The sequence below is a fragment of the Strix aluco genome, chromosome 1, assembly GCF_031877795.1.
Source record: "Strix aluco isolate bStrAlu1 chromosome 1, bStrAlu1.hap1, whole genome shotgun sequence".
Classification (NCBI taxonomy): Eukaryota; Metazoa; Chordata; class Aves; order Strigiformes; family Strigidae; genus Strix; species Strix aluco.
The window spans coordinates 148,458,527-148,485,041 of record NC_133931.1 but is presented as its reverse complement, the minus strand read 5'-3'; the positions used below and the strand labels follow the sequence as shown (position 1 = coordinate 148,485,041).

Sequence of the window (26,515 nt, the reverse complement as noted above, 5' to 3'; positions counted from 1 at the left end):
CTAACACCACAGTTGTTACTGATACCCTGATCAGTACAATTCAGAGTGGAATGATCTTGGAAATGGAGCAATCCTGGCAGTGGCAACACCACCTGTGTTGGTGGGACAAAGTATCCCACTTTCTGCTGCTCTCCCCAGGCTCCTCAGCTACCACTCAGAGTGCCAGGCAGGCTGCAGCTTCAGTCTCCTGCCTTCCTTCTCTCACCATTATCACAGCCAACAGTAGTGGACATTTCAGCACAGATGCAGTTGAAACAAACCCTCTCACCCACTTCCTCTGTCTTCTAAAGATTTCTTTGGGCTTTCCAGATTAGGCTGAATGGATTGAGAAGCTTACTCATGGATATTACATTGGGCAGAAAGAATGAAAAGGAAAGTGTGCAGGCAATCCCACAAAACATGTTTAGTGCTGAAGGAGACAGCCACGTTCCTGGTAGGTAAAAAGGAACACTCAGTGATTTCAAACCTGTGAATGAAGCTCCTTGGCTGGGGAGAGTTACTGGACACTTCCAGCCCACCCTTGTCTTCGTCACAGAAATGGCACTCAGGGGAAGAAATGCAGATAGCAACACAAGAGCCACTGATTGAGGCAGCCATGGGGAAGTGTGCCAAATAGTTTTCTCACTCCCCGTGAGATGTGGCCAAGGAGGCAATTTACTTTCCAGTTCCCTTTCAAGATGAAGTATGGCTTGCACTACCACTGCTTAGGCTGTACTTACTCTGTAAATAAAGATTTTCTGTCTTCCATGTGGCAACTTTTGCCCTGAAGACACTCTTTAAAATAAGCCTCAGAAACAGAGGCAGTGTTCTTCTAGCAGGTGCACAGCTGAGAACCTGGACAGCAGATACCTGTAAGTATTAAACACTCAGCCTTGCTGTGAGAAAAACTTTCTCCTGTATTTCACCTCCTAACACATGGGTGGTTGTGCTGCTGACAGGGCAACGGAGCTGTCCTGTCTCTCCAATTCTTTCCTTCCATTTGGTGAAGACACGAAGGAGGCAGACTTTGTTGCAAAGCCCTTCCACTCCCTCAGTGCTCAGCACAAGAGCTACGGCCTTGGGAAGCCTCTGCAGAAAGGTGCCACAAGAACACAGAGTCACCCAGCTCTTTCTTTATTTTTTTATTGAAAGCTTCATCAAAGAAAACAGAAGTTTAAACCTAACATCCACTGATCTACAGAAAGCCCCAGGAGTGGGAAAATGGCAGCTATTTAGGATTGTGGTACAAATGGAAAACATCAAAAAAAAAAAAATCATAGCAGTACAGATCTTTCAAAGACATTCTGAGACATCAGCACACAGATGCCCATATAAATAAGATTCATAATTTAATGTATCACAGAGGTTCTGTATTCTACATTTTGGCTACAGTGAGGTCTGTAAGGGCTTTAAAGAACCTCTGTGCCATTTGTGTGATGCATGTTTTCTTGATAGGAAGTTCATCTGCTTTCAAAGCTGCTTTGATTTTTCTTACAGAATCTGTTCATTCTCCTTTAAAAAGGAAAACAATTAAAAATTCCTATATGAATTCTGTATGCTTCCTGGTTTTACATTTAAATTAAAATTGTTTACAATTAAATTTAAATTGTTTTGCCTCCAAAAGATAGTAGAATTTTCTTCTGCTCTGGAATACAGCATATTTAATAATACTTTAGTTACATAAACATCATGTTCTCTTCTCTAGGCTGTATTTCTGGGCTTTTAAAAATATAACTGCCTGTAAATTTCACCAAATTCATAAAATTATCATCCAAGAGAAAGACACTTAAAGGCAGAAAATTAATGTTGGGCAGATACTCTCTTAAGGACAACAGATCCAGATCTTAGAAGGTGCTTACACCTTGCAGGCTTTGGCCCTACAAGGAAAAATGGATTTGTGAACCTGTCAAAGGCTGACATTTTTCACTTCATTACACATTTTTATTAAGGTGAAAGAACTCAGCTGTCACTGTTGGGGAATTAACAACTGAACTGAACAACTGCAATAAACACAAGAATTTTCCTGATCATGGAAAGCTAAACCAACACTGGGATTTTTTTTTTTTTTTTTTTTACAGCTTTTCCCATAATTTTCTGTTTAATTTTAGCAAAGAGCATGTTAATAAAGGGGAGAAGAAAGGGTCTCTTCTGCCTGCTTTGAGGCACAAAGGTGAATAAATCTCTGGGGTACATACAGCGCTCTAGCCTATTTGGGTGACAGGAGCAATATAGAAAAAGTTGGTGCTCTTTTTGTGGGGAAAATAACTCTCCTTACACTGCATCTTTGCTGCTTGCTGAGATTCTAGAAATCTGCAATGGGGGAAAGGAGAAGTCTGCTCCTTCTGAGAAAGTGTGCGTGCATGATTGATTGTATGCATATTAGAAATGAAAGGAATCTTCGTTACTAGAGTCAATGGTCATTAAACAGAAAAGACTAATACACCAAATGTCAGCATTTTTGTTGTTTTCTGTTTTGTATTTCCATCACACCGTGACTGTTTTCTTAGTTCACGTGGGCTAGGGAGAAAGACCAGGAAAATCCCTTACCCAAGGGCACTTCTTTTATATCCGGTCCAATTTCATGTTAAATAAAGTTTTGAAAGGAAATGTTGACCATGCGTGTATCAAACATTACTATCTTCAACTACCACATTTGGTCTCATCACTAAAAATGGATTGATTCATTACTTTAAGCACATTATCAATCTTTAGCATGACTCTTGTTATAGGTGGAGTTCAGCGAGTCTGCCTAAACCTGTTTTGCTCATGTCAACCTCAGCATTAAAATGAAGTGGCATGAGGAGCACCATCAAGCTTAAAATCATGAAGTGTGGCAATTTTTTTAAACACTTAGTATCAGTCTCATCCTTCAGTACCATAAACAACATAATATAGATCCAAATACTATGACATATTAAAAATAAACTTTATTACAATGCAGGCTTCCTCAAATTTGCTGAGTTTTGGTACACATACATACATAAATAATACCCTTCACTTGATTTTTACTTGAGTAAAAATCCATTCGAATGCTTCAGCCCATTGCCCATTGCAAGTTTAAGCCCTCACTTCTCTAATCACCAGCCTTTATCTTCCACAGTTGGGCATGCATCCATAGCAGAAGATGATACAATGTGATGCCATTGCTCTCAAATATGCCTCATTCTGCATTACGGTGGATTTCTTGACCAACACAACCAAGGCAGTCTCTAGGTAAACAGAACTATACAAGTAAGCACACAAGCTAAGGACATTTCAAGAGTCTGTTTCACTGGAAGGCAATAAGAGGACATTCACAATTTGAGGCCTGACTGTCACAGGTGAAAAGTGCTTACAAAACCAGCAGTAGAGCCAGATAGGAAGAAGAGTCCCTCATCAGCAATGTCACTGTGAACAGTGAGACTTTTCAGTGCCCTGATCTACACTTGGGTCAGCACCTGCAAATATAATACTCTCTTCAGTTCCACTGTATCTTTTTTTTTCTTTAAGTGACGAGCCCAGGTATTCAGAATTTTCTAGCCGTAATTCATATTTTTCTGACACCCCTTCTGTATTCATCTTTTAAGGTAAAAACAAAAATACCAAACCTGAACATCCAGATTTGACTATTTACAAGAATTCAGGTGTGATGGAAAGTACATACGCAGTTCAGCTTATGGATTTGATGTTACTTCTAGACCTCTGGGCCAGGCACCATTGCCTTAGACTTCTAGAGTTGTTTCTGCAACCTCTCAGGAACCCTCCTGATATTTAAAGCTAAATTGGTAAGACAGACATAGATATTGACTTTACAAATTCAGGTCTTCAAAAAAAGAAAAAAACAAGGAAAACAGAAACTCCAACAGATAATACTAATAAACCTTGCAAAAAATCTTATTAGCCAGAACATAAAGAAAATCAGTTTTAGATTTCAGAGGCCACCAAGTATTCCTGTCCTATGACAACACCCCTGCAGCAAGTGTGTTGCTCTTCCACTGTTCTCTTTTATCTTTAACTTTTACAAATAAGTTATCACTTTCTGAGCATTTTGAGTGTTTCAAATAAGTTTTTTTCTTACCTTATGATCTATGACTGTTTATACTCAAGGCTCACATTGTTTATAATTCATAGACTTTCAAGTACCAGTTCACTGGTTTTTTTGGGGATCAGTAAGATGATCAATTGTATTTAAGGGATCCATATTCATTCCTTTTCTTCTTCCTCTCTTTGCTTTGTTTCTTTTGATTTCAAACACTATTGAACATTATAGCATGGGAAAAAAAGGGAACAATTCTAATACAGAATGCACTTGAAACACTTTAAAGTGACAGGCATCGTGATATTATGTTGCCTGTCTGGCTTAATAAAAAACACTGAGATTGTTTAACTTTGCTGAAAAAAAATAAGAAAAATGTTTCTGAATGTATAAATAAAGCAGCAGAGTTCTGAATAGAAACAAGAAGGTACCTCAGCATATTCATCAGCCACATGGTAGCTACCTTGTAGCCTCATTGTTGATAGTAAATGAGACTTTTTGTGTGTCACATTAGAACTAACACAGAAACAAATGTGTTTATTTCATATTTAACTGACTTGTGCCTGGGGTTATCTCTATTTGTACAAAGAATTCTGAGACAGACAGAAAGAGAGTACGTGTAGAAAGGAAGAAAATAAGGCTAGATTGATTTTTTTCCATCATATGCCCTCCAAAGAAAGAGGGAACCTTTATCCAAGGACAAAATTCAAGTGCCACTCTCAAAAAGCAACAAGTAATGAGACAGCATGTGAAACATAAAGATTTTTTTTTTTTTTCTGAATTGAAAACATGTTGTGGATGTTGTTGTTCATTTACTTTGGCATCATCTGGTTTTCAGAAGTGTTGAATATCAACAACTACTCTGGAGAAAGCAGAAGTTTTACCACTTCTGAAAATCAGGCCCTCTTCCTATGGTGAAGAATCACGTGAACTCCCATTTCTCTCTTTTCTATGTTGCATATCTAGCAGCCATTTACTTGGGAAACCCCCTCCCCCCCCACACTATGTTAAAAAATACGATCTTGTTTTATCAATTTAAAAAAATAATTGTGTTCTTTTCCCCAAAAAAGTCAGGTTAGGGAAACACAGATCTCTTTTGAGAATTGGGCAGCTGAATCAGATTGATCCAATATATATGTTTTAATTTCATTATTTTTAATGGATACCCTGTCTCTAATGCACCACAATAAATGTGATGAAGCTTCCCCTCTCTTCTGGATGGAGGAAAGTTTAAAAATGTTTGGTTTAATTTTTACATATAGATATACATGTATGTATGTATATATTTAAATGCTGCTTCTCTTCTGCCTCCTTAAGGAAAAAAATCATCTTTTGACTTGCTTCTCACCTTTTTTGTTTGTTTGTTTGGAAAAAGTAAGGGCCATAATCAAGATTTCTCTATGGAAAATAACTGTCATTCCTAAAACAGGTTTCAGTGGATTCAATTTAGTTAGTGTCTTTTTTTGCCTAATCTTACTAATTAGTGATTGTCAGCCAACATATTAAGACAACAGAAATCATAGCAGAGAAGAATAATTTTAACTTCCTGCCTGCATGACAATACGAAGTAATTTTCAACACTTCTGCTTGTATGGGAGAGCTACAATGAGAACAAAGATCAAGCTTGCTTTCTCTTGCATCTATCTGGCAATTCAAACGTATCACTGAAAAACAAATGCAGAATTAAGGTGGCTATGCATGCTGGACGATGACAAAGACTGAGGTGAAGAAATGAATCTGCGGTATGTTGGAATTCAGAAGGAAGACTGTTGTTTCAGTAAAAATACCAAAGATCAGGCAATTTAACAGAAAAACTCATCAAAATTAAAGCCCACCTGGACAGATTAGTTGGTAACACACTCCCCCTTGCTTTGGGATGTTCTCCAAAGCAACCATCAACAAGCTTCTAATACCAACTATTCCAAAATTTCCACTATAAACATATGCAGTATGTAAAACACCAGTGGAAGATAGTTTAAACAAACAAGAAAGTAAGAACTGGTCCGGCCATGTAGGTCAAATAAAGATAAAAAAAGAAAAAAACCTCTATCTTCTGGACTGCGTTAGGGTGTCACTTCATCTTTGGTATAAAATAGGCCATCCATAGGCTGCATTTGTTCACAACTAGGAAAGACTACAGAAATTGTCAACAATTTCTTCTATCTATTGCTTTTTTTGCACTTTTTTGACCATAAGCTCCTATCTACTTAAGTTTTTTTTTAATGCTCTTAAGCTAGGTTTTTGCAATGTGACAAGCAAAGCAGACTAAAAACTTCTTAAAGCTCATAAAAAAGACTGCAGATAAAAAGCACTAATGCTTTTGCTAGCGATCACGCTTTGTAAATAAAAAAATCTGCATTCTGCAAGAAAAAAACCCTGCATTCTCTATAATGCAGCAAGTTTTTTTCTCAATTCAATAACTTTACTGTAAAATGCTTTAGCCTTCTAGATTTTTTTCTGTCAACACTTAAGACAAAGTTCATAAAAGTCCCAGCATTTTTCCAATCCTTTCAGTTGCCACAGTTCCTTTATCATCAACTTTTCTTCAAAAGAAGAAAATCATTTTCTTTTAAACTGTACAGTTTATTTTTTTGTTCACCCCAAAAACTCAGTCTATTAAACTTCTGCACCAGCACCGGTGTGAGCAGTTTCAATTCATTCTCGGGTTTTCTAACAAGACGTTGACAGCTTGCCTTGAGAGCCTTTGACGTCCTTAAAATTAAGGCAATTAAGATTCAAGATAAACCTTACCTAAACATTTCTTTAAAAAAACAAAAACCAAAAAACCAAAAAACACTCTAGATTTAAAACAAGAAGAAAAATAAAATGAGAGAAAAAGAGTAGCTTAATTTTTGAGGAAGACAATTGGTTTTCATCACAACTTGCTCCCTCTTGACATCATCAGTTTTTCTGTTAAAAAAAAAAAAAAATCTAGCTACACCTCCAGGTAAATTCTGAATTCAAATGTTCGTCCAGATGAAATGTCGACCCAGCGTTTTTCCTCTGGGTTTTTCCTTTAGTTAAAAAAAAAATTATAGCAAAAATAAAATTGTCAGACTACATGACGGAACCATTTGCACAGCACATAAAAACACTGTTTTGTTTTCGTTGGGAAAGGTAGAAAAAAAAAGCATTCATTTGACGCCTGTGCAAACTGGAAGCCAACTTCTTGTTCAGTGAAGTTTCTCCATTCAAGGCAAAGATTTCAGACCGACATTCTTCAGTCCTGTTTATTGTCTGTAAAAACAATTGAATTAAAGTGGTCATTAAGTCAAAACAACTTTGAAATAGGCCCCTCTCCTTTTTTTTCCACCCAATTCCCTTTAAAAGTTATCCAAGCTAAACTAACTTTGCAGCTGTTTAAATATGATACCACCACTAAGCTGAAAATAGTCAGGCAGAAATAGGGAACTCCTGCTTTGGGGACGTTAACACATCCTAAGCAGATGAATTTACTCTTGTTAATGCTATGCTTAATGGGCAGTCTAACGGCACTGAAATGAGATGAATACGTGGCTTAACACTGTATAAATATTTCAAGAGTAATACAATAAGAGAGAGAATATTTTCATAATAATAAGTGGCACTATTTTGGATACTAATAATAAAGCGAAGGATAAAATTACAATAAAAGGATACATCCAATTTGCTAAAGAGAACACATTTTCTGATGGCAAGAACAGTTAGATTGTGGAGCAGTCTGCTTAATGAGCCGCTTATGGCTAACTTAGTAGAAACATTCAAGATAATATTAATTAGAAAACTATAAGTGTTGATCATATAGTGTCAAATCTTTCTAAATATAGCACAGAGAATAAGCTAAACCTTTTTCTTACAGAAGATAACTCTCATTTTGTGTTTTTGAGGTTCCATGTCATTTAAAGATATGTCACATCAAACTTATCTCAGCAAGACTATGTGAGACCTCTGGGGAGATGTAGAACCTGCGTATAAATGCTGTTTCATGTCTAGGGTTATCAGTAAGGGTTAGCTATTGCTTTTCCTACGGTCCTCAAAACTCACATGGAAAAAATCCTTTTCCAACCGAAGTTCAACACAAGAAAATCCAGCACCTTTGCTTTTGAAAGCATTAATGTATTTGCCTTGCTTAGTTTTACATTAATTTTAATATTAGGAGTTAAAACGTGATGAATGTTGATGACATAACATTTGCCACAGAACTATTTTTCTGGGACAGTAAACATAAAGCTACCTTCAATTTTAAATACTAGATTTACTGAAGGACTTTTTCATTGCATGAAGCCTGACAATTAATATTTTGAATGTAACAACAGATTTCTGTGGAAAGCAAGAATTCATTATTTTCTTAGGATTTTCTATGCATAACTTCTGGTAGGAGTACTCAAGTTGGATGCTCACCTCCTGAGGTTTTACTGCCCCCCTGGGTCAAGTGGCCACCATATGTGTGAAAGACCAATTCCACCAAAGGATCACAGCACACGCTCTCTAATCTAACCTGGCATTGAGTTTGGCCACAAAAAGCTCCAGAAAAATGTAGCTCTTTCCAATTTAAAATCAGAGTATGTTGACCAGCAGAGTTTTGCTTAGAGGTATGAGAGTACACTTTTCAGGGGGAAGGATGTCCATTTATCTCCACTTCATAGATTTCACTCTTTTATGTGCAAAATTAAAGATTTAAAAGGAAAAAAGGGAGTTTGGGTCTAAAATAATTAATGTGATTTCCTCATAGAGTCCTTTGCTCAGAAACCAGGGGCTGTTTCTCCTATATTGCTACACAGTAGGTAGCCAGGTTTTTGACATGAAGTTATAATTTCTGAACATCTATGGGTGGGATCCTCAAGTACAGCAGCCAGCATATTAAATAAAAGAACGTGTATGCTGATTAAAAAAGTGGAACTTAAATTTTAAGTCTTGTGGTTTATTTTTACTTACAAAGAGAGTACAGAGTCCTTATACCACCCAGTTCATTCTGAGTACATTGCCTCTCCTTCGTTGCCTGCAATTTCATGATTGTTGCAAAGAAAATAAATATAATGAAATACACTGTTATAACTTTTCTCCTGACTGATCAGCTCCTATGAAATAATTTTATAGTGTCTACCTTTTCCTTTGCCTATATCTGACAAAATCATTGTCTGGTCATGTTAATTACTTCCTCTCATCTTGCTTTGAAAAACAGCTGTTGTATATTGGGCATGATGCTTGCTATTAATAAATGTGCCCTTCGAAAAGCAGAATAATAAAACTGTATTTTCATTACAAAATAACTTGACTTGGTTTTATATCAAAGGTTACTGAAATATTCCAGCAGAAGTTGTTTTTTTAAGACAGAGACTGTGTATATTTTGGTTTGTTTCTACAGCTTCCCACAGTTTGCATTTCCGCTTGCAACTGGCAGATATAAATAGAGGGCACATTTCAGAAAAAAAATACTGAAATAATCATAATAAAAAATCTGTAATGGATCTGCCTGTGTGATTAAAAAAGGAACAAATTCCTCTGAATATAAATGCCAGTGCCATTAGAAGTGTATCCATCATTGCAAAAAGGCAGTAGCTGACAAGGAAAGATGAGGGATCTCAATCTCAGAGAAGGTGGGAATTCACCACACTGGCAAGAAACACAGCATCCATTTCAATAAAGAATTGCAAAGTAGTTTCCTCCTATGTGGGAAAAATGCCAGAATCCGCTGCTCACAGCTACCTTATGAGGCTTCTGAACCTAAGTCCTTCTGCTTAAGCGAAAGGGAACTGTAACATAGGAATGGTCAGATCCAAACCCCTACAGAACCCAGTCATCAGAACAAGCCAACAGGATGGTACGGTCACATATATTTCTCTTTCTGCTCATTATGTTCTATAAGTATTTTGCCATCACTTATTTACAGGTGCTAGAGAGACTGATGGCTAGAAGGAATACACGTGCATAGACTGTGTCTACAATTGGGTGCATCAACAAAAAGCTTGTGATCAATTGCTTTTGTAATATGTACATATAGACAAATATGGGCATGACATAAGAAACAGTCAGGTGTTATGTTTTATGGGGGTCAAAAAGGGACATTGTGTGATCTGAAACCATTTGTTACTCATGTGTTAGACAAATAAATGTATCTTCCACTTCTAGAGGTCAAAATGAAGTAAAGCAATTGACAGATTGGTATAATTCTAATCTTTCCTATACCAGCTCATATCTTATGCCTCTAGAAGTACCATGTCATGATGCACTGACTGATGTATCTAAAATATTTCTTGTCTGGCTATTTGTCTTCTTCCTTCCCCAAGATAAAAAACGTGTAATTCTCTTTTCACAGTGATGCTGGTGTTCAATACACATGTATTAATAAAGGACTGGGTTTGGGCTCCTTCCTAGTATCTGTCCAACATTGATCAGTCCCGGTGAGTACCCTGTCGCTAAGTAACCTTCCCCTCGTGAGGACCAGTTTAACTGTGGCAAAGAGAAGAAGTGTTTGAGGATTATTCTGAAGAAGAAAGGACTCTTTAGAGTCTAGGACTTTAGGAGTTCTAGATTCAGCTGTCAGCGTATAAATTTTGAATTTTCCAAGGTATTCCATGGGAAGCAAACAAAGGGAGCAGAGGACAGGAGAAAGATAGAGCAGTGCTTCTCCCCATCCCTTTCTTATCCCTTCTTCTTCCATTTCCAGTTCTTGCCTACTCAGTGTCTGCCTGGCACCAGTTTTGCACAATCACAAATACCAGCTTGGGGCACTTTATACTGCTTCATTAGCTACATTTTCAGAAAGAAACCTTTACATGTATACCATGCCAATATTTTCACCACTGCAAAATTTAAGCCCTCTTTTTAACCTCTGATGCCAGATGCTGCTTTAGCGCAGTGTGATGATTGTTAACGCAGTTGCTGAGATCCTTCTGAGTCCCAAAAAGTCAGACAGTCAGAGAGCATACCATTGCAGGCATGAACTCAAGGAAATTTTGCCAAGGGGAGGCTATCTGCCAAAACCTTTTGCTAATTAGAGTGCTATATATCCAGAATTCATCTGAACTAAACAAAGCTACTCAGAATTTATATTGCTGAAATGGGGAGCAGAATTTGGCCCGTTATAAACAAGAAACAAAAGCTTCTGGTTACAAAGCATATGCCTACTTACTTAGACTGTTGGTAAGAATATGCAGGCGCATGTTCACTGGATGTTTCCACTGTCATCTGTTGCTGTTGACCACTGGCTTCCTGCGATGAAGATGCTACTGTCTGTGGAGAAGTATCAGCAACAACACCCTAGGGAATCAAATGAGAACATGAAAAACTTAGTAATTTTACTCACTGCAGCGAATTACATAAAAGAGCTCAGCACCAGCTCACCATTCCTGTATTTCTCTAGAAATCGAGTTTGAGATAGCAGAACCACATGCTAACACAACAAACTCCATCAGTTTTAGAGAGCTAATCCATCAACAAGAAGCTTCCTTAGCATACCAGCCCCTGTAGTACTTTGCTCTCAGGGGTTGCAGCGAAAAACACCTCCTCCTTTGAGGGCAGTTCCCTGCCCATTTAAAGCCAGAGACAAAACTTCTAACTCATGGAGTCTGGATTTTACTTCTTGTCTTTTTTACAACATATGTATGGCTCTTTTCATTTTCACTTACCTACCCCAACTTCACAGTGAGTTCACATTTATTTTGTTTCATTTGTAATGTGATAAAGGCAGAATCTAGGCCCACTGCTGTCTGCTTTGCTACACATCCAACAGAATTTTAACTGCCTTAGAAAAATACTTCACTCCTCTGAACACTGCTTTTATGCATGTTCCCTTCAAAAATAAATTTACTTCACACTAAAGACGTTTATCTGTTAATTCAAAGCTCCCAATGAAGTTTGGTTTTATTTATACATTTGCAAAAAAATAGATAAGTCAACACACAAAGGATGACATGTATGAATTTAACATTATGCACTATTTCTTATCCTATTCAGACAGTCTGAATATTATTATTTTTAAGTATTTTCGTACACTTCCAAAGTAAGCTATATTTTCTTTCCTCTACTCTCATGCTTGGTGTGGTGGTCATACGAATAACACTAGCAGGTCTCTTCAGGGAACATGCTTCATTACTGTATTGCACACAACAGAGCCAGAAGAGGGAGCACAAAGCACTTGCTTTGTTTTTATTTGAGTCCTGTGTAAACAACAAGCAGTTTATTTTAAATTATCTGTTAAAAATATCAGTTTCATTTTTCAGAAATTCTTCATATCTATTGCTTAACAGACTGTCAGTATTATCTTTTTCTGTCTACTTCCTTGTCTTTATCATTCTACTTTTGTCTATTTCATCTTGAGATTGTAAGCTCTTTGGGGCAGAGACTGTATTTTTTTGTCTCTGCTTGTGGAGCATCCAGCATAGCAGGGTTCTGATTCATGATGCTACATGAATACAGATAAACATTAACAATAATAATCATCACTGGATCAGAGCAAGACAGGCTATGTCTTCAGATAATATTTTGATTATTACAGTAGATAATTACAACATCATGTCACTTTAGCAGGCATGAATATACCAGTGGGTGATGGGGAGGAGGGCTCAGGAAGAATTAACTTCATTTCTCATTTGCACTGGTCAGCACAGTATGCAGCCAGTACTGCTCTGTACACTCTCCATCCCACCATCTCCTTTTAATTTGCATTCGTATCTGCCCAGTTTAATACCTAAGAATGGCAATTAAAAAGAGGCACCCATGGCCCGTTTGTAAACAAACAAGGTTTAGGGCAAAATTATCCCAAGGAAAAACAGACTAAAACATTACCAGCTCAGTATGACAGAACAGTAGCAGCCTTTCCTGTGGGACCTCATTTTGGAATCTCAGTAATTGCAAAGAACCAGGAGAAACCAGGATGAGTCCACTTGACGACTGGTGGAGCCATGCCAACAGTACCACTAACTTAGCATCCTCAAAGCACAGAGTAGTAATAGCATAAACTCCAAAGTCCACACAGCTGAAGACAGAAGTACAGAGACCCTGGCACTTCTCACATTACACCAGAGCAGGGGAGAAGTTATTAATGAAAGGGGGTAGCACCAAAGAGAAGCACACAGGGAAGAGGATGCCAAGGCTCCCTCCTCTTGCTGTGCTCAGCGGCCCTTGTGAAGCTTCACAGAAGTGGAGGCCAAGCTGACACTCTCCCAGCAGCTTGTGGTCTACAGGGTTGAGTAAATACTTACTCATTAGACTGTCATCAGCATGACTCAGCCCCAAGGAGGGAGAGAGCGAATCCTTCCTCAAGGATGAAAAGCACTCAGTCAGTGCAGCATCCTCCATGTCTGTATATACAAGAGGAAGGTTTCCATTGCTCAATCACTTTTTCTGGTGGCTAAATGTTTCAGCAATTACCTATACTTGCTAAAGACCGCATCAAACCCTCTTGCAATCTTCTCTTCTTGGAATCTCTTATGGGCTCGTGGTCTGCCTGCTGGGTTTGTTTTCCTGCCTCTTCCCATCTCCCTCCCAAGCACATGGGGAAAAAATAGTCATAAGCACTGATGTTTTATTCCATGTCCTGCTGTACAACAAAATAAATGCAAAACAAGAGCCCTTGCAAATAATTAAAAAGAAAAAAAAAGGGGGGTGTGGGGTGTGTGTGTAGAAAAAACAAGGCAAAAAAAAGAAAGAAAAGAAAAAGAGAAAGAAATGTGCAGTCCTAATTTTAAAAGCTGGACGTTTCCAGACACCATTCCATAAAGTAACTTTAGGCCCCTTTCAAACAACACAGGCAAGGAGGCATAATAGATAAGAATTCTGCTACCACTTCAGTCTACTTTCATGGATGGAGATAAACTTACTTCAATAGGGACAGCTGTTGGAGGCACAGGAGTGTACTGGGGAATGTAGGTCCCTTGCATAGGTGCAGCAGCAGTCATGTACTAGAACAAATCAAAGGCAAATGAACATTAGAAAAACCACCATCAAGATACATAAAACCATATTAGAAGCACGACACTGTTTCAGTTTCCTGTTCAGAGTTTTTTGGTTAGTGTATAGCCTATTATTTCTTCTAAGGATTTCAGGCAATGGTAGGAATTACCTAGGTATTGAAAATCATAATCTTGAACTTCAAAGTCAGGTCATATCTGAATATAGGCACTAGAAAACATCTTGCTGATAGATTCAGATTGTTCACATGGCTTCTAAAATTGAGAGACTCCTATTTGTACTTACAAAAAAACCAGTACACACGATAGCAACACACACACACACACATATATTTATATAGTGGTTACAGATACAGAAACAGTCTAAACTATCTTTTGGAGTCTTATTGATCTTAACTAATGACACCTACAAAAAAATGAAGCATGAAATTTGACAGGTTTATTCCAGTCTATATTTAGCCCTCCCGATAACAGCAGTTGAGTTTACAGGGATAGAAAGCTGCAGGGAGATGTGATCTGAGACAGGAAAAATAAAGGAAGAGGAAGATATATCTGGGAGTTTCTCTTTTTGTACACAGTATCCTTAGCTGAATTTTATAGCTTATTCTTAATATCCAGCAATCTTTTCTAAGCATTTTGAAACTTCTGCAAGTTATTATTATAGCAGCATTTTATATTAGCTTCCCTAAAATACTGTCTCTTCCAAGCACTACAAGACAACCTTTTTCAAAATTCGTGAGTGCATGTGAATTTTGCCATTGGTATGACACTAATCTCTTTATATACAGCACTTCTTAAAAAGCTCTTGAACTGAATGCAACGCATATTGTTCAAATCTTCAAATAAAGTATCGATACTAAGTTGTCAAATCTATATGTACTTTTCTTTCTACAATCCAGTCCTAACTGCATGTCTTCACTGACAAGAATCTCAGGATGTGCCCAATCCCACAACTGACTGTATGACACTTCCACTACATGTTATCTTCAAAGACACACCGAAGATCTGAATCAGCCCAGAATGTATTTGATGAATTTTAAAATGAGTTAAATATAGCTTTGCTTCCTGGCAGAGCTAGGAAGTGCTTGCAAGATTTTATTCCGCTGTTTATAGTAGAATTTACATTTAAAGCACTCTCTCACCTCAATTCTAAACTAACTGGATGGTTTGATATGCCTGTCACAAACATGCATTATGAAATTGCATAGTGGGGTGCAGACTCTGCAGCAATGCTGAAGAAAGGCCTTAGGGAACGAGAACTGCATATTTAAGAATCCCACAGCTACTTTCTGAAGTCTTCATTCAAGTGGAAGAAAAAAAATTACTTAAATGAAATTGTTTTCTATAGAAAAAAGAAATCGATGAGAAACATAGGTGACATAGAATGTATATTTGCAATATGAGTAGCATATTGTGTTGAAAACCACTAGAATATTTTTGCTAAAATTCACAGTGTTTTCCTTAACTTGAGCAAAGAGACGGGAGTGTCTCCAGTGTCTGTGCGCCTGTATTGGGCCATGTTTTTCTGCAGCTCCTTTTCCTTGTTCTTCAGAAAGAGAATGGAATTCAATAGTTTTTTTATGAATGCTAACCCACCAAAGACATTAGGCCAACTATCCCTATTGTACTTAGTACAGTTGGGCTATTCTCTTGCCTTATGGATTAGGAGCTAATGAGAATGTTACAGCAGGGTGTTCCAGAGCCGCTTTCGCTTCATTCATTCTGCTTTGTAATGTTGCTGTCACATGTCGGGACGACATCTGCTATGTAGCATTGTTCTAAATGTGTCAATATTTAACATTAACCTGAAGCACTCATTCTTACAGTTCTGCAAAGACGTACAAGGATTTTAAACACCTACGCAGGCTAGCTTCACTCAGACAAATATATAGAGATTTTTATTAAAAGTGTTAATTTAAAGAATAAAGTGGCCTCATTCAACTTGGGCTTCCTCCGAGTTCTTCCTTGAACCCAGCAGAAGATCAGTGCTCAGGCTCTTATAAGGTGCAGTTTTCTGCCATTCTCTTACCTTACACACAAACACAAATATCAAATTATTCAACTTTTAATTCAGATCACTCTGCTTTTTGCAAAATCCTTTGGCATTGAGTTCTGTAGCACAACAATTGAAACTGTCTAGGAATTAACTGTTGTCTTTGCCGACTCTGCAAACAGTGCTCTTGGTACTTGTGCAGTTTCTTACCTCCACTGTTATTGTTTACCTCTTGAGGCAGATCCTGATCTTACTTGCCAGACTACTTCATGCTGCTTCCTTCGCTGCTACACAATCTCTAGGGGAAACTGTTCTGTTGACTTGAGTGTGACTGGTGGCCCTGGCCAAATCCTGCTTGCCGTGATCTTTCTAGACACTCACAACTCCCTGTACTCTCTCAGTTTAATTTTTCTTGCACGAATTTTAACTGAATTCATCCAAACAGCACGTGATTTACAGTGCTGGAGACCAAAGCTGTCTAGTTACTTGCCAGACTCCCTGCAGAACTGTAAGGATGTGACTTCTCCCCTCTGTATAACACATTCTGCTTGTCTAGATGTCCACTGTAATGGTAGTTCAACCTTTTGATTAAAACATTTAGAACTCTACAATTAAAACAAATGATGTGGGCCAAATTAGTTCCACCACTGGCATAAATGAAGACACATTTTTAGTGGCAAAGAATTTGGTCCTAGTAAAAGTTAGCCAAGGCTCAATCCTACAGAGTTCTGCTGCTTAACAACTGGCCCTTGACTACAGAGCAGCAGACTGGTCTGTATTACAGGTACACACACTGTGCCTTTCAATGGAATATCCAAACATATTTAATGTGTTTGTCTTTATAAATGAAAAGATACCCTCATCATTTCAGAAAAGCACAGCTGAGTCAACAATTAAACATGCTATCGGGGCTTGGAACTGATTCTCAATCTCCAGATTCTCTCTCACTTAAGGATCCATTGAGGCTTTGGTAAAAAACTTTACAAAACTAGAAAGGACTACTAGGGCTTAGTTCTCAGAGACACACAACTGGTCTTCAGAATCTAAAGTCCCCTCACATGCACAGGGAGTCCCAGCTGAGACCACATGGACTCAGGAGTGTCCGCCCTGCTGGATCTGTTTTCACCATGGGAAGCCTAGTGCTGAGAAGCTACTTTAGTTTAGTTTGTTTACTCACAGTATAATGAAAGACAGATTGATTTTTGGTATAACTGACATTAGCTCAATCAAGTTCTCAAGTATTTCTTTCCTTTATGAACTACATAATCCTAATTCTCTGATCTTGCATTAAAGATTACATAGTGCTAAGGCACAATGTCAGTGTCAATACTTCCATCAATGGATTCGGATAATGCAAGAATTAATTTTTTTTTCATGAATACTCACAGTGGCTGTCAGCAGAAGCTTCCTGAACACAGCTTTTCAGTAGCTTCCATGCCCAGCACACACTGAGCCCACTAGAGTCTGTGTCTCTCCCTGGGTCCCCCAGACATTTTACCTAGCTATTCTGTAAAACAGTGTGCTCTGGATGTGTTGGAGTGAGTGCTGCCCACACTGGGAGGTGGAAAAGAGCTTCAGAAAGAATTGTGAGATTCAGAAGAGAAGTTAAACATTTTATATCTACCCTGCTAAGAACCACCCAGGATGAAGATTCTGGTCTAAGGACATCCCTTAGCTGAGGGACTCTGTAGTGATGCAGCTCTGTGAGAATCATGGGTCCTGTAGATATACACAGTCTACATATGGCTTCCTATCTACCTCAAAAAACTAATGTAACTCGGAAGTAAGCAGACAGCAAACTAAGACATCTATGTCAGAAGACCATCACTGAGATTTATTTTCTCTCTGAACCACACTCACTAAAGTTCTTTATCCACATCTATGTGTGAGACAGCATGACTCACATGCTCAGCTTCGCAGTAACTAGCTAATTCCACTAAATATTCCATTAAATATTGTAAGCACTGAAATGAGAGAATCTGAAAAATCCAAATCCATTCTTTCTTTGTCATATGTTTCTATCAGGATTAAAGATTCTTGAGCTGTAATGTGAATGGTCATTCAACAAAGTATGTGCAAGGCAGAAGAACACTGTTCATTCTTCCACAACTGTACAGGCTTTGTAGGCCTAAAAGTAGAAGCTGCTTATTTCTGACAGTAAAATGAATAGCAACTCTACAGGCGCAGATGATGGATCTGGAGGGTATAAGGGAGCTTTTTTGGCACTCTGTTCTTTTAAAAGCTAGTAATTTCTACTACAGAAAGAAAAAAGAGACATTGCTGGCGGCACCGTGCTTTTAATTTATTTGTAAACTATTATTTTTTTCATACAGTGTGCAGAATGCATATTCTCAGCACTGAGGATGTGCAGTATTGTAATATAATGCATGCTTTACAATGCCTGACTGTTTAATTCAGACTGCACTTATCAGGGCAACAATTTAGCCTATATGCTACATTAACAATTCTACTCACACCTTGTGCAATGGAACTTTTGTCTTTACCTTTTATGAAACTGCTTAAGTATGTGAAAAAATATATAGCTAGAAAATGAGGGAGTAGTAACATACACTTACACCTCTGCTCTCCTTTCAGGTATTACCCTCCATGCCTACAAAGAGTTAAATGAAAGGAGGTAACAAATGAATGAGAAGGTGGGTTGAGGGGCAAAATGAAACTGTGAGAAGGATCATGTTTAACTCAAAGAGCAAAATCATGTCTTACAGATCTGCAAACAGTGGGGTATCCCAGCTTGGCTCCAGCAAAACTCCTATTAAGCCTGCAGCAAACACTAAACCCATAAAGGTGGCAGGCACTGGGAAGAAAAAACAGGAGGAAGGCAGCTGCCTGCACCAGGCAGAGTGAGGGAGCATGCTGCAGCAGGATAATTCACCCATCAAAGGTGGAGCTGAGTGACCTGCAGGGAATTTGCAGGAGCTTGTACATCGAGATTATGGCACAGGTAATGTCCATTTATTCATTTGCCCTAGTAAGCCTCTGGCCTGCCTTTCTTTGGCCCAGGTAATGCAGAGTCAGGCAAGTGCCTAACAGCTGAGATACACAGCAAACACCTCTTACACAGGCTATTAGCTACCGAATTTCAACCGAGAGTGCCTGAAAGGGTGAGTGCCTCTTGCAAGACCTAACAATTTCATTTACACTTCCAGAAGGCTTTGGCCACACACTTTGTTTAAATTCTGAAGCTCATCGTTAACATAAGGTATAAGAAACCACCCTAAAGTACAATTCTATTTATAGGTCTAGTTGCCTATAAAATAATACAGTTGTGATTAGAAGGTGGCTACTGGATATACATTAACTCTCTTGGCCACTATGAGGACTCTGAGATTTTACAGAGTGACAACAGTTAGTAACCTGATCAACATTGAATAAGTTTCCTTGTATAAAGAAAATCAGAAAGAATTTACAAAATGAGACATTAACATATAAGTTTGCAGTAGAATTGGAAACCTTGAACGACACTTACTCTGAATTAGTAGGCTTACTAAGGACAAGGGGCAATGAGAGCAAGGAGTATATGTTAAAGAAGAGATCTTTTATAAAATCAATGTGCAAATGTTGCTTTCTGATGTTTCACTTTGTTTTTATATAAATGTATATCTGTATCAAGAATCAAAGATTGCTTTCCTTATTCCATCAACTTCTGTGCTCCTGAGAAGGCACAGACCCTTTTCAGTCAAGGTGAGAGCCAAATTGCAGAAGCCTTGTACCAGCATATGATGGTAAGCGCAGCCTGCTGAAGGGAGATTATATGGGACATCTTATGTGAGTGAAAGCTAACCCATGTGTCTTAAACGAGCAAGGATTCTAGAGTCTGGTCTTCAGTGACTATTTGTGGTTTCATATCACTGCATGAGCTATAGCACAGTGATAATGACTTAGCTTTTTAGGATTCTCAGAATTAATGCCAGGGTTTGTTTGTATTTTTTTCAAACCATCTGAGAAGTCTAGACACTGCATCACTAACAGAATTATGTGAAAACATTTTCATTGCTGGAAAAGTGAAGGAAATGAGACTGTTGGCTGGATTTATTTTTATCTTTTTTTTTTTTTTTTTTTCCCATGAAGGAAACCTGTCCTCCCACTTTCAAACCTCTCTCCCTGGGAAGAATAAAAATTGCATCTCCAACCGTTGTGAAGTGGTTATAGCTTTAATGAAATGTAGAATAAAACTGCTGCTTTTTTGTTCCTGGTTCCACCTTCTCATTTGAAAATACCCTGTCCTCCAATAGAAAAGAACATTGTCTTGCTGTGTCCTCTTATATCATAGTCTGGTATGGAGATGTAGGAACTTGGGAAGAGAAAAGGACCATCTAGTTCATCAGCGCCAGTGGCAGTGCAATGAAATGCAATATCCAGCTGCCACAGTTTTCACTTTAAACTTCAAATATCTTTTGCTACCCAGAAGCATTCTCATTTTCCAGCTCAATCCTGTAATTATTCAATGACTGTTATCAATCTTAGTTTTTCCCAATTAAAGAATGTGAGAATAAAAGATACAGAGTTTTTGCATATATTACAATATTTTTGCTAATAATTATCAGCCTGGCCTAAAATATAATAATATAATGCTATTTTCCCACACAATTACTATAGCCCTATCAAGAATAGCACTGTCATTCAACAGAATCCCATCACTGGGCCACTGCACTCGTTCAGGCAGAGAATAGAAATCTTTACAATATTTAAACTTCCTTCCCTGCTGCTCAGTAATACAAATGTATTTAGGAACACCAGCTACAACCTCCCTTTCAACCTTCCTAATGAGATGTTACCTAAATCTCTGATCAAGTAAATGAAGGTAGAAAGAACAATAACTTCAAGAACTATATTTACAAACTAATCTCCTTTTCTCTTCAGGAGTTCTAAGCATCCTTCACAAATCCCTACCTTTGGAAATCAGAGTAATACAAAGGTATAGAAGAAACAGTGCAGATGAGCTAAACCCCCCACAGCTAACAGGTCTTTTCTTTATTTCTGAAATTCAGGCCTGCTACTAAAGCAGAGTGATCAGGACTAATCAGATAAAGACTATTTAGAGTAAACACATGTGAGAACAGTCAGATCACCACATACAGCTGTGCATCATGCTCTCACTAGCATACAAAATCCTGTGTTCGTAAAAACTGTAGTTAATGCAAACAGGACCCCAGGAATGTCTTTAGAAACAGATAAATAAAAAACTGGCTCATTCGTTTTAACCACTTTTTAGAGTCTAAAGGCTGGCATTACAAAGGAACTTTGTGAAAGTCTCAAATTGCTTTCAGATACCTCACCAATGTCTGAAAAGGGAGAATGAAAACCCATCAGGGCATGAAAATTAAGTTCCCATTTTGATTGTATCTTTCATTAAAGGCAAGTGACACTTCTTATAGGAATACTTCTTTATAACAAGCTGTTCAGATTATGTTTATCAGTTTATACATGGCTATGGAACTTGACCACAGGGTGCCAATGATCCTTGTGGTCCATGTCAGTGTACCATGATATGCCCATGATATTTTCACTCTTGTCTTCCTTGTGACAAAGCCTCCACTGTAGGCACGGATCCATGGAGGCTGTACAGAAATGTAGACTGATTCTCCATGTATGACTGCATATATGAATAGCCTCAAGATGTGAAAACTGCTTTTTTGCATAATTTGAATAATGCCACAGGTCTGATGGATACATTTGCAAGAGAGCAAGACTACTCCTATGCTTAAAACAAAGGCTTGGTGTTTTGTTGTATTTTCAATTCTTAATTCTTCAGTTCTTTTCCATTTCTCCACAAAAGGGGCATTTTTTATTTTTTCTAATACCTTCTATGTACCTGTTCTGTGAATGTGCATTGTGAGATCTCCGAGGCAAGTTTTTGAGCATGGGTTAGTGCATGATTTATTACAGACTGTCCTGTCTGCAGCACCCTATATAAAACCAGGGTATAGTGACTATATCATAACAAAACAGTATACTGCATCAGTCTTGGTCAGTCAAGGACAGAATCACTGAGATTCTGTCACATTTATAGTCTTCTTTCAGATCCTGTATCCTGAAGAATAAAGGGATGATGCAGCAGAATTATAACTGCTTCTGACATAAAAATTCCCTATGCACCCCCTCGGTTAGAAATTCTTAGGAATTTCCATCTGAATACAATTCTTTCAATTAGTCCCTGATGAATGGCTGCTAGTAAGATGAAAGAAGATTGATCTGTAAATTTAAATATTTTCAACATAAGTAAATAAATAAACGTGTCAGTGAAACTCTCAACACACAAGCACATTAAGCTATTATTAATAACATATCCATTTATATGAACAAATAATTGCTTTGTAGAGGTAAACATGTCTTCTAGAGGCTATTAAATCTCCAGGAATTTGACAAGTCTAAAGAGAAGCAGACTACTGTGCGCAAATGTCCATACTGTATGGATGAAGTTGCTGTTATAACAACAGGAGAACTGCTTAGACTTCTTAAATAACAGTGGCTCATCAATCACAAACACGTTATATTTGCTCTTTCAGACCAGACATATGAGTGGACAGCTCATGGGCCAACTGTCCAAAAGTGAAGCAGATGAAAGCAAGGACAATTAGAAGCTTAAAAAAAAAAAAAAAAAGCAGCACAGTAGAGACACAGAAGTCACCTGAGTATTAGTATTTCTTATTAACCTAGAAACAGGAGGAATTTCATCACCTGCATGAAAATGCAGCCATGCCTGACAGACGTAAGGTAGTAAGATAATAGCATTACACCACGGAACTACAACTTGGATGTTCTTAAGAACAGCTGAAGCATGGTATTGCTCAGCCCTTTGTCTCTAAAAGATCCCTAGAATCCAAAATATTTGGTAAACTGTAATGAAGTATATCACTGGTTAAAAAAAAAAAAATAAAAGAAAGAAAAAAAAAAGAAGAAAAGAAACCATCTCAAAACTTTATAAAAAATAGCTGTCCAGAAGTACCCTGAATCTAGTGATGGAGGAGAACTTGCCAATTCAGTAAGCCCAAAATACCTTGCAGACATCACATGTGGTTCCTGTCGGGGCTTACACTGGAAGCTAACAGTAGCACTAGGGATGCCTTAAAAGCTGGCCTTCCTGTACTGATGGTTAACATTCAAGTCCAGGCTTAGGTAAGGGGAAACACATTCCCTCTGGGAAATGCTGGGCCCTTATGCCTAAGAATGCAAGGAAAATGAGCCTGATGTCAGGTGTGTGTGGCCAAATGTCCTGCAAAGGATGCTCAACGCAGAGGTGGGGTGGCTGAGTAGGCAGTTTGCAAGCCCCAAGACTCCTACTTCTATCTGGATCTTGGGTGAAGCTCTGGGATGTCTTTGCCTCTTCCTGCTCACCTGGGATCCAGCAGTCCCTGTTCAGTCTTCGAGCCAGTGCCCTGCTTTTCTTCCAGGACTTGCCTGCCAACATTCCTGGGGTTTTCTGACTTGGCTCCCAGGACTAATCTGGTCCTCAGTAAGCAGACCTGTAAGCCGACTCATTAGGAGATCTGAAAGCCTGCCCAAAGCATCAGACATGGTGAGTCTGCTCTGGAACATGAAATCCTGGAAGTGTTTTGCAGCTGCTGCCTGAAAGCTGACATGGAGCAGGAAAGCAACCGAGAGGGATGTTTAAACCAGCGGGTAGCTGCCACGATCTTACGAAGTATATTTTGTATTTGAAACACCATGACCCATTGTTTCCAAAAGTTATTTTTAGTTTGGAATTTCTGGCTCATGGGAGAATCTTTCTTTTTTGTTTTGAGTTTTTAAAAGATGAATCAGAATGAAACCAAATTTCGTAAAATGAATTTCCCACAAACTGGAAACCATGGATGTTGCTCCACAAGATCTTCTTCTACCTGTAGCTTGGGCAAAAGGATCAGCCATGTTCATATTTGGAACAGGGTGGGGATAATAGAGAATACTAACCTTTAATGGTTGGTGGCAACTTCAATACATTTAAGGTACTACATTTTAAAATAATACAGTACAAAATATTGCTTCTCATTAGCATACGAAGTGGTCTCTTAAAATCTTTAAATTTATTTACATGATCATTAGCTTTGTTTACATGGCAGGGCTCTGGAAGGTGGTAATAGTAAGCATTTTTGTGAGGTCTTCCTTTTCCCCACTTTCCACAAACTCTTGAAATTCTTGTGGGAGAAAGGTCCCCTTAAAATCAGTGTTAATACCCTACTGATAGATGTGACTGAATAAGAATATTACAGAGTCTGCCCCTCAGTATGTTAATTATCAGCTGTGGGAGGATCTCTGAGCCACATCAGACTGCATCAGCTCCAGGGCTGTATAACCAAAAGAGAAGCCTTGTCTTTTAGCAGGGTGCTTGCTAAGTGGACTGAACTATATTGCCATGTCATGAGCTTGTCTACCATGTAACAATCTGCTTACAGTGTTAAACTCCTAAACTTACTTTGTGGTAAAAGTTACACAGAATCTCTCCCAGTTTGTCATTCAAATTACAAGTGGGGAGGGAGTGGAGGAGGAAAGATACCAAAAAGTAAAAAACCAAAACATAAAATCAAAGAAGAAAAAAAAATGCCCAATGCTTCAAAAAACAGTCATCCCTCCTTGCCTCAGGCCTTCCTGTTTTGTCATCTAATCACTAATTCCCCTCCTAAACTGTCCTAAAGAGGTCCCTTTAGAACGTCTCCCATTTTTGACTACTGCAGGTCTTTCACACTATTTCACTGTGTTATTTTCTTTACCTTGTATTGGGACACTCCATTTTGTTGGGAAAGTGTGGTCAGCACTGCTAATGAACCATAAGTGAAGCAGCAAAGAATGCCAGCTTGATGCTTCAGCTCTGAATCTCACTTTGTACAGGTGAGCAACTTAAGACCTAGGAAACCTGAAGTGTATTAAAAAAAAAAAAAAAAAAAAAAAAAGTGCAAGCACCCATTCGCCATAAGACATTATTTAATATAGCTTTATGGCTGTGCTTGGTACTTATTTTCCCAGGAATCACATTAGCAATGCTTGAAGGGGTCAGTAAAACAGATGTATTTTACTGCTGGTGGAATAGCAGCATATCTAAGGCTGTTCTTTGTATTCCTTCAGTGCTAGCTTTCCAAAGGAGACAGAGTCAGCTCATATACATTCAAAATATATTCAATTACCAATTGGTACGGATTTGTGCTTTAACACCCTCTTACAGTTCTGGGCAGTATAAGCACAAATACTGGTGTATGAATTTTAATATTTTTTAGGGCTAATAAAGTCCAGACCAAGTGAAAAGCAATTCACTTCAGTGGGGGAAAAAAACCCCTCTTAATCAGTCTTTTCCTCACTCTCAGTGTACTGATTGTAAATAGTTTTAGACAGGGCTAAAAAAAGCATGGCAGCAGTTTCAGGTAAACGCTTGATAGACGACTATGCCCTAATGGTTGTTCTTGTTACATTTTTTCAGATTAGCACATTCTGTGAAAAATTAACAGCAAAGCAAAATGTAACAAATTCTTGCTAACTTCTTTCCCTCTCTCTAATTCTACTAGGAGATGGAATATAAGGAGGATAATCCATGCAGGGAATCAACTTTGGGGAAGACATTAATACATGTACAAACACCCATATTTCCTCCTTATGAATGCCCTTTATATGACAGAGCTGTCCAAACAGCACTTAAGGAGCAACAGCAAAATGCTTGACAGACACGCGTGATAAGTTATGGCTGCAAACGTTTGCTTGCCAGACAGAAAGGGTGACTTTTTTTTTTTTTTTTTTAACTGAAAAATCCTTTAAGGTAAACTCACTCCATGTCCGCTGGCACACAGCCATTTTTCTATAAGCTCATATTACTATGCTGTATTTCTAATGGATTGGGTATGGTGCTTTTCCATTTTGCTAATGAGAAAAGCTAAAGGCCATTACTTGTTCTGATTAAGATCCCGAGGGAAGAAATGTGATGTGTATATTACCAGGCCATACGTAAAGGAAGTATGTGGCATTTCTAATCAATCAGATGAAGGGTAGATAGAAAAAGTCTTATCCTGTGACTGCAGAGGAAGAAGATATAGGGGGGAAAGAAACCATAGAAAGTGTCTTTAAAAGGTGACTTACGGGAATCAGTTATAATGATATTAGTATGATCAATGACTACGGCTACTATCTGGGAAGGATGTAATTACCAAAATGAAAACTTCCAAATGGGAAGCCTGATCAAGGGCAGAGGTACTGTCATATTTCTCAGAGCACTGTCAGCTCTCATCCAGGCAATGTATTACCATGTCCCTCACAAGCATTACCACACCACCAGGTTGAGCTACGCTTCCCTGGGGTGAGAGCAGACCAAGGGAGCGAGGGGTTGTGAAACTTTGCACCCAGCTCAAAAACATGGGTAAGTCTTGGCCCAAAGACAAATTCAAGATAAGGAAAGACAAGGCTGGGAAAACGGAAAATGGAAAAGAGAAAAGCCCCCGTCACAAATGGCTTTGAGAGAAGTTTTGCAGCAGTGCACATTTTAAAACCATTTCAATCGAAAGAAAAGAAATGTTGTAGACCAGTGAGCTATTCATCACAAGGCAGATCAAACAAAAAATGTACCAAGAGATGCATTGTTCAGTTTGCAGAAGGATACTCTGGAATATCTTCTAAGATGTTTCAATATACAATTTCTACATG

The 26,515-nt window shown here is 38.3% G+C and overlaps 1 protein-coding gene across 8 annotated transcripts in view; it reads right to left on the bottom strand.

Moving 5' to 3' along the window:
• Positions 1-1,106: 1,106 nt before the first annotated feature.
• The window catches only part of RBMS3 (RNA binding motif single stranded interacting protein 3), a 712,154-nt gene continuing 686,745 nt past the window's right edge, over positions 1,107-26,515 (bottom strand). For 4 of the 8 annotated variants that reach the window (XM_074839167.1, XM_074839161.1, XM_074839196.1 and 1 more), the window contains 4 exons: positions 13,795-13,875; positions 11,106-11,233; positions 8,909-8,972; positions 1,107-7,231 (listed from right to left, as the gene is read on the bottom strand). In XM_074839167.1, coding sequence (XP_074695268.1) covers positions 8,927-8,972; positions 11,106-11,233; positions 13,795-13,875 — 255 coding nt within the window. In that variant the 3' untranslated portion in view covers positions 1,107-7,231; positions 8,909-8,926. Of the gene's footprint in view, positions 7,232-8,908; positions 8,973-11,101; positions 11,234-13,794; positions 13,876-26,515 lie in introns of those variants that run through there. The other 4 variants (XM_074839186.1, XM_074839211.1, XM_074839218.1 and 1 more) reach the window with 2 other exon arrangements.